The sequence below is a fragment of the Ranitomeya imitator genome, chromosome 3 (genome assembly GCF_032444005.1).
Source record: "Ranitomeya imitator isolate aRanImi1 chromosome 3, aRanImi1.pri, whole genome shotgun sequence".
NCBI classification, from domain to species: domain Eukaryota; kingdom Metazoa; phylum Chordata; class Amphibia; order Anura; family Dendrobatidae; genus Ranitomeya; species Ranitomeya imitator.
In genome coordinates this window covers 111,826,719-111,845,034 of record NC_091284.1, presented here as the reverse complement: position 1 = coordinate 111,845,034, position 18,316 = coordinate 111,826,719, and the positions used below count along the sequence as shown (strand labels likewise).

The 18,316-nt window shown below is 43.3% G+C and overlaps 1 protein-coding gene across 2 annotated transcripts in view; it reads right to left on the bottom strand.

Moving 5' to 3' along the window:
• Positions 1-18,316, bottom strand: part of METTL16 (methyltransferase 16, RNA N6-adenosine) — a 135,429-nt gene that overhangs the window by 33,612 nt on the left and 83,501 nt on the right. For both annotated transcript variants that reach the window (XM_069761283.1, XM_069761285.1), the window contains exons 7-8: positions 14,290-14,359; positions 11,171-11,260 (exon numbers count right to left, since the gene is read on the bottom strand). In XM_069761283.1, the coding sequence (XP_069617384.1) occupies positions 11,171-11,260; positions 14,290-14,359 (160 nt within the window). The remainder of the gene's footprint in view (positions 1-11,170; positions 11,261-14,289; positions 14,360-18,316) is intronic.

Genomic DNA, 18,316 nt, shown 5'->3' with positions numbered 1-18,316 from the left:
CGCCAAATCATTTCAGTGTGCAGCGTACACACTGTCACGATTCCTCTGTGTGTGCTGCAGACAGAGGAACTTCAGACTTTATATCACAGGTTAAGTTCCCACAATGAGGGTTTGATGCAGCATACTTCAATGCCCTCCGAACAGTATAATGGTCCCCACACAGCATGATGGACCTCACACAAACCTTCACACTGTATAATTGCTTGCATACAGTATAAAAGCTTCCGCATAGCCATCCAAAAATTATAATAGCCTCCACATAGCTTTACAAATAAACTAAAAGCCCCCACAGTCTTCCATGTAGTAGAATTGGCCCCACATAGTATACTATAGTACAATGGACCCCACATAGCCCTTCATATAGTATATGGAGGGTTATGTGGGGCCCATTATTCTATATGGAGGGCTATGTGGGGTCCATTACACTATATGGAGGGCTATGTGGGGTCCATTACACTATATGGAGGGCACTATAATGGGCCCCACATTGCACTCCATATAGTATAATGAACCCCACATAGCCCTTCATATAGTATAATGATCTCCCCATAGTCCTCTATAGAGTATAATGCACTCTGCATAGTCCTTCATGGAGTATAATACGCCCCCCAAAGTCCCATATAGCATAATGCACTCACAACAGTCCTCCGTATAGTATAAGGCACTCCCCATAATTCTTGATATAGTACACTGCACTCCCCATAGTCCTCCATATAGTATAATGCACTCCTCTCAGTCGTCTACATAGCATAATTCACCCTATAGTCCTCCATACAGTATTATGGCAAAGTAAATAGTCACTATCATCCTCATTTCCTCAGGCACCGGTCTCTGCTACAAGCATTCTGAAGTGTCGCACATCTCTGCGTAGGGTCGCTTTGTAGTGACGTCATCGCCTCCACTGTGCAGAGACATCAGACGCCGAGGAGGAATGATGGTGGAGGGAGCGTTTGCTAATGGCCTATGCAGAGTGTACATAGAAATCTGTCAATCAGTGCTGTGGATGGGGTTATACAGAGCTCAGCATTCTGAGTTCTGCTAGATCTGCAGCAAATAAAACACTGATTTTTATCATAACTGCAGCAGGCTGCTCAGTAAGCGATACATCCCTGGAATCAGGGTCTCTGCCCTTATATCATGCTGCTCTCAGACGGGGTAGCAAAAAAAAAACTGGTACATTTTATATGGAATCCCATGGGAGCAGGTAGTGATAGTGTGTGTGACTTATTCTATCAATCCTAATTACTGGACATAGTGAACAATATCTGAAAACTACTTCTAATGATATAGCAATGATTCACGAAAAGCACGTCAGACACAAAATCACTACTCTACTATATTCTTGTTTTAGGTACTAGAGATGTGGAATCTTTGGTGTAAATCTGTAAGAGCTCCTTAACCCTTGATAATAAGGAGCATTGGCAGGTGCAGATTTAAGGTCACCTTTTAACATCTAAATTATGCTGCAAATCTCCAGTAATGCCTTCTTCCCCTCACTGAGAGCCGCAGGGGTGCATCTTAGAGGGCAGCCGGCGTCTGTCATTGACGAGCTGGGGGTACAAATCTAGGGTATTTTAAGATTTAAGTGTTTTCCCTTTAAAGCTACAAGCTGAACATGTTCAGAATACACATGCTTAAGATTACACATTAAACAAAAAGGGAAAAAAAGGGGAATAAAATGCAGCACGACAGCTTTAAATGGCGAGACGGGCTGCACAAACAATCAATTTTATCAAGCCACGCTCGGCTTGAAATCACAGTTAGTCATCCTTTCAGGCCTTTCACAGGCTGCTTACAATCATACCAATTTAATGCCAACCCTCTGAATGGTAATTGCCAGGCTAGACATCTGCAGTTAACCCCCAACCCACGTGAAGAAAGACAAAAAAAAAAAAGTCTTGAAAATCGATAAACCACCTTCTCGCTAGCCTGGGCTACAAAAGGAGGTCTGACAGGTCGCCCAAGACACCATGGTACTTTCATTGTTTCACACCAGCCCATGATTATGCCGATATTGTGATAGAAGCTGTCAGCTAATGCCTTTTTAATTTGTTAAGCCTGGAAAAATCAGTGTGCATGTCTAATCCTCCAGACAAATGGGCATTAGCAGGGCGGTCTGTCACAAGACGGCGGTACAATAGGCGGTTATCAGACGCGGGGCAGAGAGCATGTTCACCTAGAGGCGATGTGCAAGGATTGGAGAAACTCCTAAGTGTGGAACGCAGCGGACACATCCCCACGGGAGCACAGGTCAGGCCGGTCAGACCAGGGAACGAACGCCGCGATGCAATACTGACAAGGAAGCACATATCTATAGGCGCCAGCAGCGCAATGTCAGGATCGACGCGATTTACTACGCAGATCAGCTGATCGTACCCAGAAGGGAGGTCACCCAGCTTTCCAAAGACACTGACAGGTATATGAACATTCTTCCATTTACGCAAGGGCTTTTCATACTGATAATCACTTAAAGGAAAGGGGCAACACAAACACAGCCAGCTCTGTACCAGAGATAGGAAAGGGTACTGCCAAGGTCTCAGGATTAGTGCGGTCCCTGTAGCCAACACTTTTCTGGAACCCCACTTTACAAAGACCCTGTCAGCTCTAATTTGGAAACTACATTTATTCCCTTTTAGGCTAAGTTCACACTAGGTCATCAGGTTTGTGGTTTTTTTTTAACAATGAATCATGTCACTTCTTTCACCCATTAAAATGAATGGGTGATGAAAAAACGCACCAAAAACGTAGGTATCCGGTTTTGCTGCGTTTTTTGTGCCAAAACCTGATTGTATAAAATTGGACTTTTTTTTCAACACTAAAGTTTATCAACATGCAAAAACCGCAGCAACAAAACAGAAGAAAAAACAAGTAAAACATGCTTTTTTCTGCAGCTTTTTCCTGCCAAACCTGAACCTGATAAAAGACGCTTGAAAGCCTGAACATATGAACAGTCTATTTTACATAGATCTTCAAATCTTCATTCTTTTCAGAGTTTTGTTAGCGCTTTTTCAGGCAGCTTTCAAAGTGAACCCTCTACAAAGCGCCTAGATAAAAACCCAAGCTGGGGGCATCCACGCGCTACAGATCGCGATGCGGCCAACCCCCCACCTACTGTGAGCCAATGGTCACTTGATTGTGAAGCAAAATATCGTCCACATCGCCATCTGAAACGCATGGGCACAACCTTTATTGATTCAGGAAATTGAAGAATATACTGGGAAATGGCTGATAAATTGACAAGTGTTTTCCGTCAGCACAGCCTTGACAGTGTCAGAGTATAGGAAGATGGCAGCACGGTGGCTCAGTGGTTAGCACAGCAGCCTTGCTGCGCTGGAGTCCTGGGGTTCAAGCCCCACGAAGGACAACATCTGCAAAGAGTTTGTATGTTCTCTCCGTGTTTGCGTGGGTTTCCTCCGGGCACTCCGGTTTCCTCCCACATTCCAAAGACATACTGATAGGGAATTTAGATTGTGAGCCCCATCAGGGACAGTGATGATAATGTGTGCAAACTGTAAAGCGCTGCGAAATATGTTAGCGCTATATAAAAATAAAGATTATTATTATTATTATTATTATTAAGACGCACTATAGAAAAAGGGGAATGGTCATGTCCAAGATATTACAAGTTTTCAGGAGGAATAATAGAGACACAGCGCAATCTGGGAGAAAACGACACGGAGGTGCAATATGGACTGCGGAGCCCAATCTACAGCAGTATAAAAAATAGAATTATTCTTACCGTTAATTCGGTTTCTAGTAACCCACCACGACAGCACACCTGGAGGATGTTACCCCTTTCCTAATAGGGACAGGAAATGACAAGAGGTTAAATAACCCCTCCCTCATCCTCCCCTCAGTGTTATTATAAAGGACCACAGGAGAATGAATGCTTCAAATTATATTTATTCTTTTCAGAACGTATATTAAGCAAAGGGAGGGATTACTCCTGCTGTCGTGGTGGGTTACTAGAAACCGAATTAACGGTAAGAATAATTCTATTTTCTCTAGTAACCCCCCACGACAGCACACCTGGAGCAGTACCCAAGAGTAATTTTTAGGGAGGGACTACAGCACTAAGGACTTTTTCTCCGAAGGCTAAGTCTTCTTTTGACATCAGGTCAAGCCTGTAATGTTTGGAGAACGTATGGACCGAGGACCACGTGGCCGCTCTGCATATTTGCTCGATGGAAGCACTGGCTTTCTCGGCCCAGGAGACAGCTGTTGCTCTAGTAGAATGGGCTGTAAGCTTTCCTGGTGGTGGAAGGCCTTGAATTTGATAAGCCTCCAGGATTGCTCTTTTGATCCAATTTGCAATTGTGGATCTGGAAGTCTTCTTCCCCTTATTCTGGCCGAGAAGATGAATAAACAGATTTTGATCTTTTCTAATCTTTTCTGATGCATGAAGATAATAGAGTACCATTCTTCGAACATCCAAAGTATGGAAATGTTCCTCTTCCTCATTCTTTGGTTCTTGATAGAATGATGGAAGAATTATCTCCTGCGATTTGTGGAAATCGGAGACGACCTTTGGGAGAAAGGATGGGTCTAATCGTAGGATAAGCCTGTCCTGAAGAATCTTCATGTAGGGCTCGTTGATTGATAGGGCTTGTAGTTCACCCACTCTTCTGGCTGTTGTTATAGCTACCAGGAAGGTGGTTTTCCAAGCGAGTTCATCCATGGTTATGGAAGATAAGGGTTCAAATGGTGGCAGTGTAAGTCCTTTCAGGACTATATTCAGGTCCCAGGATGGAACTATATTTATGGGTCTTGGAGATATGCGGGATGCCGCCGTCATGAATCTTCTTACCCATCTATGGTTGGCTAAAGACTGGTCAAAATAAGAGCTCAAGGCTGCCACTTGTACCTTGAGGGTGCTGGGTCTGAGACCCTTCTCCAGCCCATCTTGTAGAAAATCCAGGATCTTGGCTAGGTTTGGTTTATCTGGGTTAGGTTGCTCAGGAGCACACCACGTGATGAACGTCTTCCAGATCTTTTGGTAAATAGAATTAGTTACCGTTTTGCGACTTTTTTGTAATGTTTCAATTACTCTCTTTGATAGTCCTCTAGTTCTCAGAATTGAGAATTCAGAAGCCAGGCATTTAGGTGTAGCCTCTCGGGATCTGGATGCAGTATTGGCCCCTGGTAGAGAAGGTCTTTGACCGGTGGAAGTGCTATTGGCCCATCTATCTTTAGACTGATGAGGGCCCCAAACGAACCTCTTTTGGGCCAAAGTGGAGCCACTAGGATCACCTTGAGTTTTTCTGCCCTTATTTTCTGCAGGACTTTTGGTAGGATCGGCAATGGCGGGAACGCGTATGCTAGCGAGAATGTCCATGGCTGGACCAATGCGTCCACAGCTAACCCCGGATTCATCGGATCTAGCGAGAAGAACTGGTCTACCTTTGCGTTCTGACTGTTCGCGAACAAGTCCACTTCTGGCTGTCCCCATCTTTTGACTAGTATCTGAAAGACTTCTGGGTTTAGGCTCCATTCTCCTGGATGGACCTCTGTTCTGCTCAGGAAGTCGGCTTGTACGTTTATCTCCCCTTTTATGTGTAGGGCGGATATGGAGAGAACATGTTCTTCGGCCCACGAAAATATTCTTGCTGATATTCTTTTTAGATCTTCGTGTCTTGTACTTCCCTGGTGGCGAAGGTGGGCAACTGTTGTCATGTTGTCTGAGTATATTTTTAAGTGGGAATTTTGTACAAGAGTTACCGCCGCTTTGAGAACTTCTTCTACTGCTTTTAGCTCTTTGTAATTCGAGGATTGTTGTGTTATTTCGGCTGACCAGAATCCCTGGAATATGTGCTGGTCTACCGTAGCTCCCCAACCTTTTCCACTGGCATCTACTGTTATGGTCACTGCTGGGGACCTGCAACCAGGGAACTCCTCTCATTAAGTTCTCTTTTTGTAGCCACCATGTTAATGAGGACTTTACATGCGGTGGTATCCGGATCTTTTTGTCTAGAGAACCTGGGGATCCGTCCCAGCTTGACAGAATATGAGTCTGAAGTATCCTGGTGTGGGCTTGAGCCCATGCCACCATCTGGATGCAAGATGTCATGGTACCTAGAACCGACATGGCCCATCTTAGAGATACTCTCTTCTTGTCCCGCAATGTTCTTATCCTTGATGTAAGCAGGGACCGTTTTTGTTCGGGCAAGAAAGATGTTTGTCTGTGGGAGTCTAATAAGACCCCTAAAAAGATCTTCGTTGTGGACGGAACCATATCCGATTTTTTGGGGTTTATCACCCAACCCAGAGATGACAGGATCTGGACTGTTGTTTGAAGATGTTCCTGTAGAATTGGAACCGTGGGAGCCACTACCAAGAGGTCGTCGAGGTATGGGATTATGCATATCCGTCGACTTCTGATGTACGCCATCACCTCGGACATGACCTTTGTAAAGATCCTTGGAGCTGATGATAGTCCGAATGGGAGGACATTGAACTGGAAGTGGTCTATAACTTCTCCTCTGGTGACTGCAAACCTTAGAAATTTCCGATAGGTTGGATGGACTGGGACGTGATAATATGCGTCCTGTAAGTCGATGGTTGCCATGACGAAGTCTTGCCCTATTAAGGGTACTGTCGATCTGACGGACTCCATTCTGAATCTTCTGTAGGTTACATATTGATTCAGCGGTTTCAGATTGATTATCATCCGATGGGTTCCGTTTGGTTTCCTTATCAGAAATAGGCTGGAATAATGGCCCTTGTTTCTTTCGTCTTTTGGGACTGTGGAGATCACCTTGTTGATTAAGAGATCTTCTATCCCAGTTATCAGGGTGGACTGTAGCTTCGGTGTTGATAACGTTGTAGTTTTCATTCTTTTTTGGGGATATGATGTAAACTCTATTTTCATCCCCTCTTTGACCAATCTTAAGGTCCACTGATCCACACCGATCTCTTGCCAGACTGGGAGGAAGTTCGAAATCCGACCCCCCACTATGACGGCGTCATTGCTTTCTCTGGTTTTGGGGTTGTGAAAGAAAAAGATTCCTGTCTTTCCCTCCTTTCGGATAGCTCCAGCGACCTGTTTTACCCTTTCCTCTGTATTGAGGAGTATGCTCCTGCTGAGTGCGGAAGGGTCTTTTCCTAGGGTTTCTAGGTTCTGGTAAGGTCTTTTTCTTGTCTGAAGCCTTCTCCAAAAGGTCATCCAAGGCTGGTCCAAACATATACTTTCCTTTAAAGGGAATAGAACACAGCCTCATCTTGGAAGTCATATCCCCAGACCAGGATCTTAGCCAGAGTGCACGCCTTACCGAGTTTGACAGTGCGGATGATCTTGCCGTCACTCTCACGGATTCTGCAGAAGCATCTGCTAAAAAGCCTGTTGCTTTCTGGAAGATAGGCAAGGAGGCCAGAATATCTTCTCTCGGAGTACCTGAGGACAAGTGCTCCTCTAGCTGCCCCAGCCAGCGATGCATCGATCTAGCCACGCAAGTGGATACTGAATTGATGTTCAGTAAAGATGCTGACGTTTCCCACGACTTCCTTAGTAGTCCGTCCATCTTACGTTCCAGAGGGTCTCTCAGTTGGGAGGCATCCTCGAATGGTAGCGTGGTCTTTTTGGCTACTCTGGCAATCTGGACGTCCACTTTTGGGACTTCTGACCAGCATGACGCTGTCTCGGCATCCACAGGAAATCTGTCTTTAATTTCCGCTGGAGTAGTCAGCTTCTTTTCTGGGGATTCCCACTCATCCAGAACTAAATCTCGGATGTTTTGGTGAATAGGAAACACCTGACGCTTCCTAGAACGAAGTCCTCCAAACATCTCTTCTTGCACGGACTGTGCCGTCTTCTCTTCCTCAACCTCCATAGTTTTCCTTACAGCCGTAAGGAGTTCTTCTATATCAGATGAAGAGAAGTAGTATCTCTCTTGCTGGACAGTTTCAGAGTCCAGGGATAATTCACCCTCCTCTGGGGGTTCGTCCGACGTCTCTCCCTGAGAGTCCTCCTGCTCTTCCTCCTGTGGATTAAGTTTCCTTTTCTTAGCCTCAGGAGGGGCACTAGGAGATGGTGTAGGCTGAGAAAGAGTGGCCAGAGATGTTTTAATCTCCTGCTGGATTAAGGTTTTAATCTCCTCTATCAGGGATGGCCGTTCCTCGCTGATAATTTTGTCTGTGCATTCTTTGCACAATGATTTCTTGTATGAAGAGGACAGCTTCTTCATACAAACTGCGCATTTGCGGGTAGTTTTTGTTTTGCTTCCTGATGTGGGTTCCTTGTCCCCCTAAAAAGAAAGGGAAGAAGGAATCATAAGACTACAACCCACATCAGGGAATGGACACCCGGGGCCAGACTACTCACTGGGGCCGGGATGGTGCTGTGTTCTGCAGGTGCAGAGCGCGAGGAAGCAGACATCTCCATAGTCTTCACCACACAGTGGTCCTACCTGCGATGTCTTCCTGTCCAGGGCCTGAATATATAGGCGACCGGACGCAGCACCTGTCCTCCTGGATGAGGACCTCCTCCTCCGGTGTCCGGAAGTACGTGGGGGGAGAACGCCGACGTCTTCCATGCTATCTCCTAGCGTTCCTGGCTGGAACGCACGAGGAACTTCCTGATTCAGAGAAGCCGGCCGGCGTCTGACGTCACATCCGGCCGCCGGCTTCAGACTGGAAGTACCCACACACGCGCGCGCGGTGCGGAGGAGGAGAAGGGCTGGAGAGCTCAGAGAGGCCTCCAGCCGAAGAACGCCCCAGACCTTACCCGCAGGCGCGGAATGGTGGCGAAGGAGTCCCGAGTCGGAGGAGACGGGAGCAGCGACAGGGAATGGACGTAAGTCTGATCCCAGCTGCCCGGCCAGATTATCTGTATTCCCCCCGGTGACCGCTGCCGGCACAGTGCACCTGGGATGACCTCTTCATCCCTAGTAGGGACAGGAAAGAACACTGAGGGGAGGATGAGGGAGGGGTTATTTAACCTCTTGTCATTTCCTGTCCCTATTAGGAAAGGGGTAACATCCTCCAGGTGTGCTGTCGTGGGGGGTTACTAGAGAAAATTACTACCAAATAATACTTGGCCCTTGTTCGCAATTACTGGCCGACACATTCTCCATACTTTTTTACAAAGGAAATATAGCTATCAATTTGTTTTTATCTTAGGTTTTGTCTGTTTAGTGGCCAGTGTGAACATGCGCCTACACATTGCACGTATCCCACTTTATATACCAGTTTATTTCTTCCGGTTTTTGCACCAAATAACGGCGTGGCCTCTCTTACCTTTGAGCTGGATTATTTTTACAAATTATAGCCAATTTATGAAGAAGTTGTGGAGTATAAAAAATAGAGGAGCCTGACCTTGGTTTAGCAACTTCACAGCCCTAAGAGAGATGTCTAAATACTTAGGACATCGGTTTGCTCACTTCACCTATCTGTTTGGGGATATACAGTTGTGTGAGAAAGTGTTTGCGCCCTTCCTGACTTCCTCTTCTTCTGCATGTTTGTGCATGTTAAATGTTTCAGATCAACAAACAAATTTAAATACTACAAAATGCAGTTTTTAATTGAAGTTCTTTATTATTAAGGGAAAAACAAATCCAAACATACAGGGCCCTGTGTGAAACAGTGATTGATTCCGAAACCTAATAACTGGTTGGGCCACCCTTATCAGCAACAACTGCAATCAAGGGTTTGCGATAACTGGTAATGAGTCTTTTACTATGCTTCCCTAAGGAATTTTGGCCCACTCATCTTTCCAGAACTGTTGTAATTCAGCCACACTGGAGGGTTTCCGAGCATGCACCACCTTTTTAACGTCATGCCACAGTATCTCAATCAGATTAAGGTCAGGACTTTGACTAGGCCACTCCAAAGTCTTAATTTTGTTTTTCTTAAGCCATTCAGAGGTGGACTTGCTGGTGTGTTTTGGATCATTGTCCTGCTGCATAACCCCAGTGCGCTTCAGCTTGAAGTCACAAATCCAAGATTTTTTGGTAGACAGCAGAATTCATGGTTCCATTTACTACAGCAAGTCTTCCAGGTCCTGAAGCAGTAAAACAGCCCCAGACCATCTCGCTACCACCACTATATTTTACTGTTGGTATGATGTTCCTTTTCTGAAATGCTGCGTTTCTTCTATGCCAGTTGCAATGGGACATAAACCTTCCAAAAAGTTCAACTTTTGTCTCAGCAGTCCACACAGTATTGTCCCAAAAGTCCTGGGGGTCATCAAGAGGTTTTCGGGCAAAACAGAGAAGAGCTTTTATGTTCTTATTGCTCTTCAGTGGTTTTCATCCGGGAACTCTGCCATGCAGGCCATTTTTGCCCAGTCTATTTCATATATTGAGAGTCACGAACACTGACCTTAACTGAGGCAAGTGAGGACTGCAGTCCTTTGGATGCTATTGTGGGGTCTTTAGTGACCTCTTGGACGAGTAGTCACTGCACTCTTGAGTTAATCTTGGTCCACCGACTACTCCTGGGAAGGTTTGCCACTGTTCCATGTTTTCGATATGTGGATAATGGCTCTCATTGTGGTTTGCAGAAGTCCCAAAGCTGGAGAAATGGCTTAATAACCTTTTCCAGACTTATAGATCTCAATTACTTTGTTTCTCATTTGTTCCAGACTATTCTTGGAAGGTGGCATGATGTCTAGCTTTAGAGGATCACTTGGTCTACTTCACTTTGTCAGGCAGGTCCTATTTAAGTGATTTCTTGATTGAGAACAGGTGTGGCAGTAATCATGCCTGCGTGTGACTATGGAATTTGAACTCTGCATCCCAAAGATGTGATAAACCACAGGTAATTTATGTTTTAAAGGGTGGGGGGAAGGCAATCACTTTTTTCACACAGAGCCCTGTAGGTTTGGATTTATTTTTCCCTTAATAAAGACCTTCATTTAAAAACTGGATTTTGTGTTTACTTGTGTTATCTTTGACTAATATTTAAATTTGTTTAGTGATCTGAAACATTCAGGAAGGGGGCAAACACTTTCACTCAACTGTATTTGCAAAACATGTAATCTCAACATGTCACATGTATAGAAAACGTGCTCTCAGATCTGCAACATTTCACAAAATGATAGTTTTATGGTGAAGACCTGACATACCACTGCCAATATCAGGTTTGAAACATATTTTGTGTCAGCCAGAAAATTAAGTTTACCTGGGTCACAAAAAAACTGTTAGTGTCAGAAGAGTATATAAGGTTTTATACTTACGGGGATGACCACATCGTCATAAAAACTCCACGCCAGTGCCCACCGCATTGTACGACCCTGGTAAAATTCCGTGTGTGCTACTTTAGGAACCTAACATGCAATAAAGAGACAAAGACAATCGTCTGATTAACATAAATAAAAAAAATATCAACAATGTTCCCCAAAATCCCAGGCCAATTTCAATGTATGTTTGAAGCATATAAAACATGTCAGGGAAAATGCAGTGTCTCTCCCTATCCCTAAACCAATATATAAACCACATAATAATAATCTTTATTTTTATATAGCGCTAACATATTCCGCAGCGCTTTACAGTTTGCACACATTATCATCGCTGTCCCCGATGGGGCTCACAATCTATATTCCCTATCAGTATGTCTTTGGAACATAATTAACCGGGCCGTAAAAACCAGGTAAGGAAGAAGTGTCCCTCTGGTCCGTCCATCAAATTTAACAAGTGACGGCTATAAGGAGTAATAAATAACCCCTGGTGCCCTCCTCTGGCTTTGTGGCCTAGATTGGCACAGATAACACATTTGTTGTCCCCAAGGTTCCCACCAAACAGGAGCGTCATCTTTCCTAACATTTTTGTTTTAGTAAACACTTTTACTCCTCATGAAATAGCAGTGTTTTAGCATTTCTCGAATTCTGCAATCTGCTGTTTATTTATTGACTTCGCAATTAATCGGTTAAAAACGGATGAAACTTGGATGCGTCTTCTTTTCATCTGGTCTTAATGGGTCCGCAAAGACTTTAATGGCAGAGTCTGATTCGCAAAAAACGAATGAGAAAAATACAAGCTCTGAGTCTCTTGGACCGGGGTCACGGATCGCGTTTTTAAAAGTGATGTGTGAATGGGTCTAGTAAACTCCATGGCTCAGTGTGCTGTCTGGGGGAGAAAAAAAACACGACCAGCAAACGGATGTGTTACGGCGATGTGTGAATGCAGCCTACAGCACTATGTGAGACTGTAGGGATACACACTATTGACAAGAGGAAGAGAATTCCCATTTGGTTATTAGTCCATATATCCCATGAGAAATTTAGGAATAATGCAGAAAAATCTAAAAAAATAGCTAAAGCACCGCTTTTTCATGGAGTATTTACATTTACTATAACAGACATGATGGGAAAGCTGATAGGAATAATCTACCAGTAATAATGTCTCATGGGTGAGATTTCAATGCAGACCCCAATGCATATTAAACCTCTGAATCACTCTCACATTCACCCTGGCTCATATGAGGACACAGTTACACTATTGATCTGTGCACACATTATAGCAAGTCTCTACCTAGAAAAAAAAACTATAAAAATAAATCTGTCAGCGGGACTGTAGAAAGAATATGTAGATCAAAGACAAGTCCAGCAATACCTTCCCATGAACAGTTCATCCCTGTGTTACTGAGAAACCAGTGTTTGAAATTATATGAAAACGAGGCCAAGAGCTAATTGTAGATCTGAAGCCTCTGTCACTCCAGCTCTATTCCCCTCCCTGCGCCACCGCCTCCTGCTTGACTGCCATCCTCTGTGCTGTGAGTTCATGCAAGGTCAAGCAGGAAGCGGCACTGGAAGGGAAATAGAGCTGGAGTGCAAGAGGTTTTACATCTACAAAAACAATCTTTAGCATGTCAATTCAAACACTTGATTGCTGGGCATGTCTTTGAAAGAGCTATATGTGCATACTAATAGTTTAGGGGGTGAAATCCTGTCCTAATCTAAAGGATCAGACCAAAAACTGTTCCCTAGTCATTCCCACAAGGATCTAGCAAAAAAAAAAAAAATTATCTTATTTGTCAACTCCTGTAGGGCTTTGATAGAAAAAGGACCATTAGAAGGGAATGGGGCATAGTTAAGGGGAAGACATATAAGGGGCATTTACCCTGCAAGATAATCATGAACAATTGCTCGTTAAACTATTATATTCCTGTGTAAGCAGGCTGACGGATCACCTGATGAAAGAGCAAAACGATCGTTCATCAGCTGAAATGAGCTTTTATTTAACAAAAAAATCATAGCTCTTGGTGGTGCATCGGCTTGTGCACTGCTGAGAACTATGGCAGCCTGTGTGCACTGAGCGATCTGGCATAAATCACGGTGTGCACAGTTTACTTTGGTCTGTCTGTATAAACAAGGAAATGACCGCCGATCAGTGAAAGTTTACCGATCAACGGTTGTATCGTGCTGCCAGTCCGTCCTTGTAAATAGACCATCATTGCAAAGATGGAGTTGCATGCCTTGCTGCAGAAACATCTAGCATCATGTGAGCCCCGCTAATGCTTCTGAGAGCCCTAGGAAGCTCTCTGCACGCTGCTCCGCCATGCACGTAACATGTAGGCTTTTTACTTTATACTCTAAATGGCATCCAAAGTTATAATCATACACCTGATGTAGTTCCTTTTACTTTTCAATAAATCAGGTACATTAAAATCTACCCCATATACAAGGGGAAGGTGAGTTTTTAGCTTCTCTCACTGGGTGTTAGTGGTGCTTGGCGGTGGCCATTGTTGCTGCGGTGCTGTGACTGTGGGGCAGTGAGGCTTTGCCTTGCAGCACTCGTGCCATGAGGCACCAGGTCTGTCCTCCTGCTGGTGCTCTGTGGCCTGGACAATAGTCGGCTCATGACGCCGTACCCTTTAGGTCTGAAAAAGTTCACCGTGACGTGTCAATGGGCTTCATACAATCAGATCAGAATGGGAAACCAAGAAGCTCTTGTTCAGTTTTGGAAATTTTTGTTTGGCTGCAATAGATCAATGTGAGATTTTTGGATGTGCGGTCCTATGTCTTTCTACAGCTATGGCATTTTTACTTTAGAACTGTGGATGCCATTTACTAACCGCTGCCTATTACATTATGCACAGATGCCCTGAGCTCCAGGAGATTCCCAATTATTGATTTTTAACTACTGGACTATTAGATGGATTTTACAGATTTTGAAGTTGATACCTTATTTGCTAAATTCCATGCAACGTCTATTTTAGATATAGTTCTTTATACTTTGACAGATGCCGTGCAATAAAATCTATACTGGCTGCTGACTCACTTGAAATCTCGCATCAGCTTCTAATTCAAGAGCAAAAATTGCAATGATGGAATAATAGGTATAAGAACAAACCTACCCCTTGTATTCGCAGCTCTTCCTTTAATGGAGCCAAACTGCACTTCTTCCCCAGCATGCAGCTGTACCATCTACAAAGAAAGAGCCAACAGGGTACATAATTGGGGAGCTTTAAATCACTGCAGGAAAACCCATGCGCCAGGGGCAGCCCCCGTATCATGAATAAATTATTAGGTAGTGATTCAGACATCTTGACATCTCTCCCTGCAACAGCATGAATATAGGAAACACAATTTCTGATTTGCATTAATTAATCAATTTTAAAACATTCTAATGTGACACTGTGGAAATGTCGCATAGGGAGATAATTGACTGCACATTTTAGGAGACAAAGACCTCAGGAGCAAAAGCCAATATCTAAATAACCAGGACGGTACACTGCAGTGTCAAACATTTTGGTGCAATCAAAGCATTACAATCCAGGTAAAAGACCACACTGTAGATCTTATTAGAGGGCTTTGCGTTTTGGTTAATTTTTTTTTTTGTTTAAACATTTGCCTTTGTTTAAAAACAGAATAAAAAAATTATAAGAATGTGGAATAAGAGTTGATTTTCCTACGAACCAAAGGAGTTGATAGAGCTTAAAAAAAAAAGTTTTGATTTTTGTTCAAGAAACAGCACCACTCTTTTCCATGGGTTGAGTCTGGTATTGCAGGGGGGCCTGATTCAAGTAATCCATTGGCTGAAAGTTGATCGAGCTTCTGAACATTGAAACATGTGCCTAAAGCGGTGTTGCAGCTCCCTGTACGGTGGGTTGCCAGGACCACCACTGTGCAGGGTACGGCCTCGTTTACACGCAACGTTTATTTTCTGCAGCCAAAACCATCCCTCTTCGCAGTAAAAACGCTGCATATAAAGCACAGCTGTTTACATGTCGGATCTGTACATCGTACATATTTAATAAACTTAGTTTTATTCACCAAAAACACAGCAAAAAAACGCTGAAAGAATTGAAAAGCGTTCAGAGTGGTCACATGTTTGTGGTCGATAATCTTTATGGGAACGTTCTAACATGGACAGATCTTTGTTGGACTCGCAATTATCTGTCAAAAACTGTGAACTGACTTCTTTCCAAATGATACACAGGGGAACAATTTGAAAAACATTTTCTGTTGAGTTAGGTTTTTGAGCTGGTTTATACTAAAATTGGCATGCTGATTCCAAAAATGTAGTCAGTTTTTTTCTAGCACGTCAAGTTTTTCCTCCACAACTTACCTGCCAGAGAAGCAAAATTGCACTGATATCTGTAATAAGACTTGTTATCTGATTACAATTCGACTCATATAGAGTTACGTGGCAACTTGTAAGAGTAGTCACAACTTTGTCATGCCCATTTCTTATAGATTTCATTTTTTGTTCATATTTGTACTATTTAAAAAAAAACAACACTTTTTAGGTACAGTAGTTTACATAGTTTTGAGAAGACAAAAATCCTATAGTTCAAAAACTTGACGTGATAGAGAAAAACTGAGATCATTTCTGGATTCAGCATCCAAAAATTAATTAAGAACAGTTGTGTGACCTAACTCTTAAAAAATTGTGTTCCCCAGTGAATCAGTGCTCACGTTTTGAGTACATGTTCACACGAGTGTTTGAAAAATTAGTTTCATCCATTAAACTCTGCTGATTTTTTTCTCACTTATCATCCGAGTGCAGTCTGATTTTTTTTTTCATTTTTTAAAGCAGCTATTAATCATTTACAAGAACATTTACAATAATTTCTTATGTTACAAAACATCAATGGATTCGGTCAGTGGGAAAAATATAAAATAAAAAAAATTAATCACTCATTGGCACTGTCCCATTGATTAACAATAGTCCGAGTGCTGTTCGTTGTTTTCATGGTCGACTGAAGAATACGGTCGTGTGCACGAGCCTTGAATGAAATCAGCCATTTTTATCACTTTTTTTAGCTCATGAAGTTAACCCAGAATTTCAGTTCTTTTCTACAATTCTCAATCTTAGCATGTGACTACTTTCTTGAATAATTGTTTTTTGCTGTTTTTGACGTTTTTCATTTCGAACCCAAAGCTCTGCTGCCGGTGTGTTTTTTCTTTATGACTTCTACTTCCAGTTAAATACTCCCGTAATTAGGCTTCAAAAGCAGATCTCCATCACACTTTCCCCGGGAAAGGATTCACTATATTCTTTACTGTTAGGGCAGTGAGAATCTGGAATTGCTTGCCTGAGGAGGTGGTGATGGCGAACTCAGTCGAGGGGTTCAAGAGAGGCCTGGATGTCTTCCTGGAGCAGAACAATATTGTATCATACAATTATTAGGTTCTGTAGAAGGACGTAGATCTGGGGATTTATTATGATGGAATATAGGCTGAACTGGATGGACAAATGTCTTTTTTCGGCCTTACTAACTATGTTACTATGTTACTATGTTATATCGGGTTCCCCTGACAGCTCAATGCAGCAGTCCCGGGTAACATGTTTGGGGCCGTTCCTATAAATGCAGCCCGCTGGAGGATTTATCGCGCGCTCAGAGCAGCCATGCTCAGGATTTAAGTCGGGGAGCCCATCTGTTTCCTAATCACAAAGCACGGCAGTCACTTGTGCTCGCTGTCAGAGAGGTGTCATGTCAGGAACGAGACAGTCTTCACCAATCATGCTTAATGCCACACCTGACTGTTACAGAGGGCGATAAGAGTGCGGGATCACACAGAGTAAATTGTCGCAGCGGTTCGGCCCAGATCAGCTGTGAAATGCAGAGATTTTATTAGTAATTAAGCATAATAGCACCCACTGCCCACCGCGAGGCTGACACAACACATTATCCATGAGCCGCCAAGCAGAAGGCGCTTCCCGGTAACATGGCAGTGGTGTCGTAATGATCATAATGCAGCGTACGGTAGAGGTGCTTATACACCCAGCAGTACGGGCGAGGCCAAACACCAAGGCTGAACATCCGCCCAACTGCAGTGGCCACACGATTATCAAACAAAATCGTGTGGTCATTGTCCCGCCAGAAGAGTTGGCCACAGCTAGATACATTTTTTCTTTTTTTAGGAAGGATATGTACATAAGGGTTTTGTAATGTAGATTTTAGCACTCAGTTCCAAAATCCACATGGTAAAAAGACATTGAAAACGGGTTAAAAGGAATTTAACAGTAAGATCAACTCGCCCCTAACTGCATATATGGGCATGCAGGTCTTTGAAGGGTAAATCCATCGACACCTTTATATCTTCCATCTGTTGCTGCATTCCTGAGTAATTAGTGTATAATTAATATGTACATGAGACATGAAGTGCTCTGGACATAACAGAACACTTAACAAGCCTCTGCCTCCAGTTCACCATCAACCTCTTTAGCTTGAGTGATAGCTCACTGCCTGTGCGACGTCAGGCAACAGGCATGGAAGTCAGACAATGAGCTATGAATGAAGATAAATAGGCTGGAGCTAGATGGAGGAACAACCTCAGGAGGTAAGGGCATCTTAAGTGCTCTGTTACGCCCAGAGCACTTCATTTATTTGCTTATGGAAGGAAAAAAACGCCACATTAATTACATTTCAAAGACCTGCATGCCCACATATGTGATGGGGGAGAGGGGTGGGGTAACGGATGATCTTACAGACAGATTCCTTTTCTATTTATTTCAATGTGAAACTGCACCTATAGTGTACATGGCTTTTATTTTCTATGGAATTTTTACAGCATGGAAAAAACAGTATTATGTCATCTCTAGCAGTGCTTTGCAAATGCTTTTTTTTACATATTTATAGGGCATTTTTTTATTGTGAAAACTAATTTTTCCACAAATTTATTGTTTCTTTTTAATTCTTTCCATCAGGGAAAGGCAAATAAAGCTTCAGGCATAACTTGTAAATCTTTCTATGCAATACCAAAAAGTGTAAATCACCGTCCATAACGTCCATCAGTATTATTCTGCTGGTCAGAAGCTGCTCCGGCGATGTGAGTGAGAAGAAGAACATGAGAGGAAGTGGACAGCGCTAGTTGCAGGTTATTACATATGTGAGTGAGAAGAATAACCTGAGAGGAAGTGGACAGCGCTAGTTG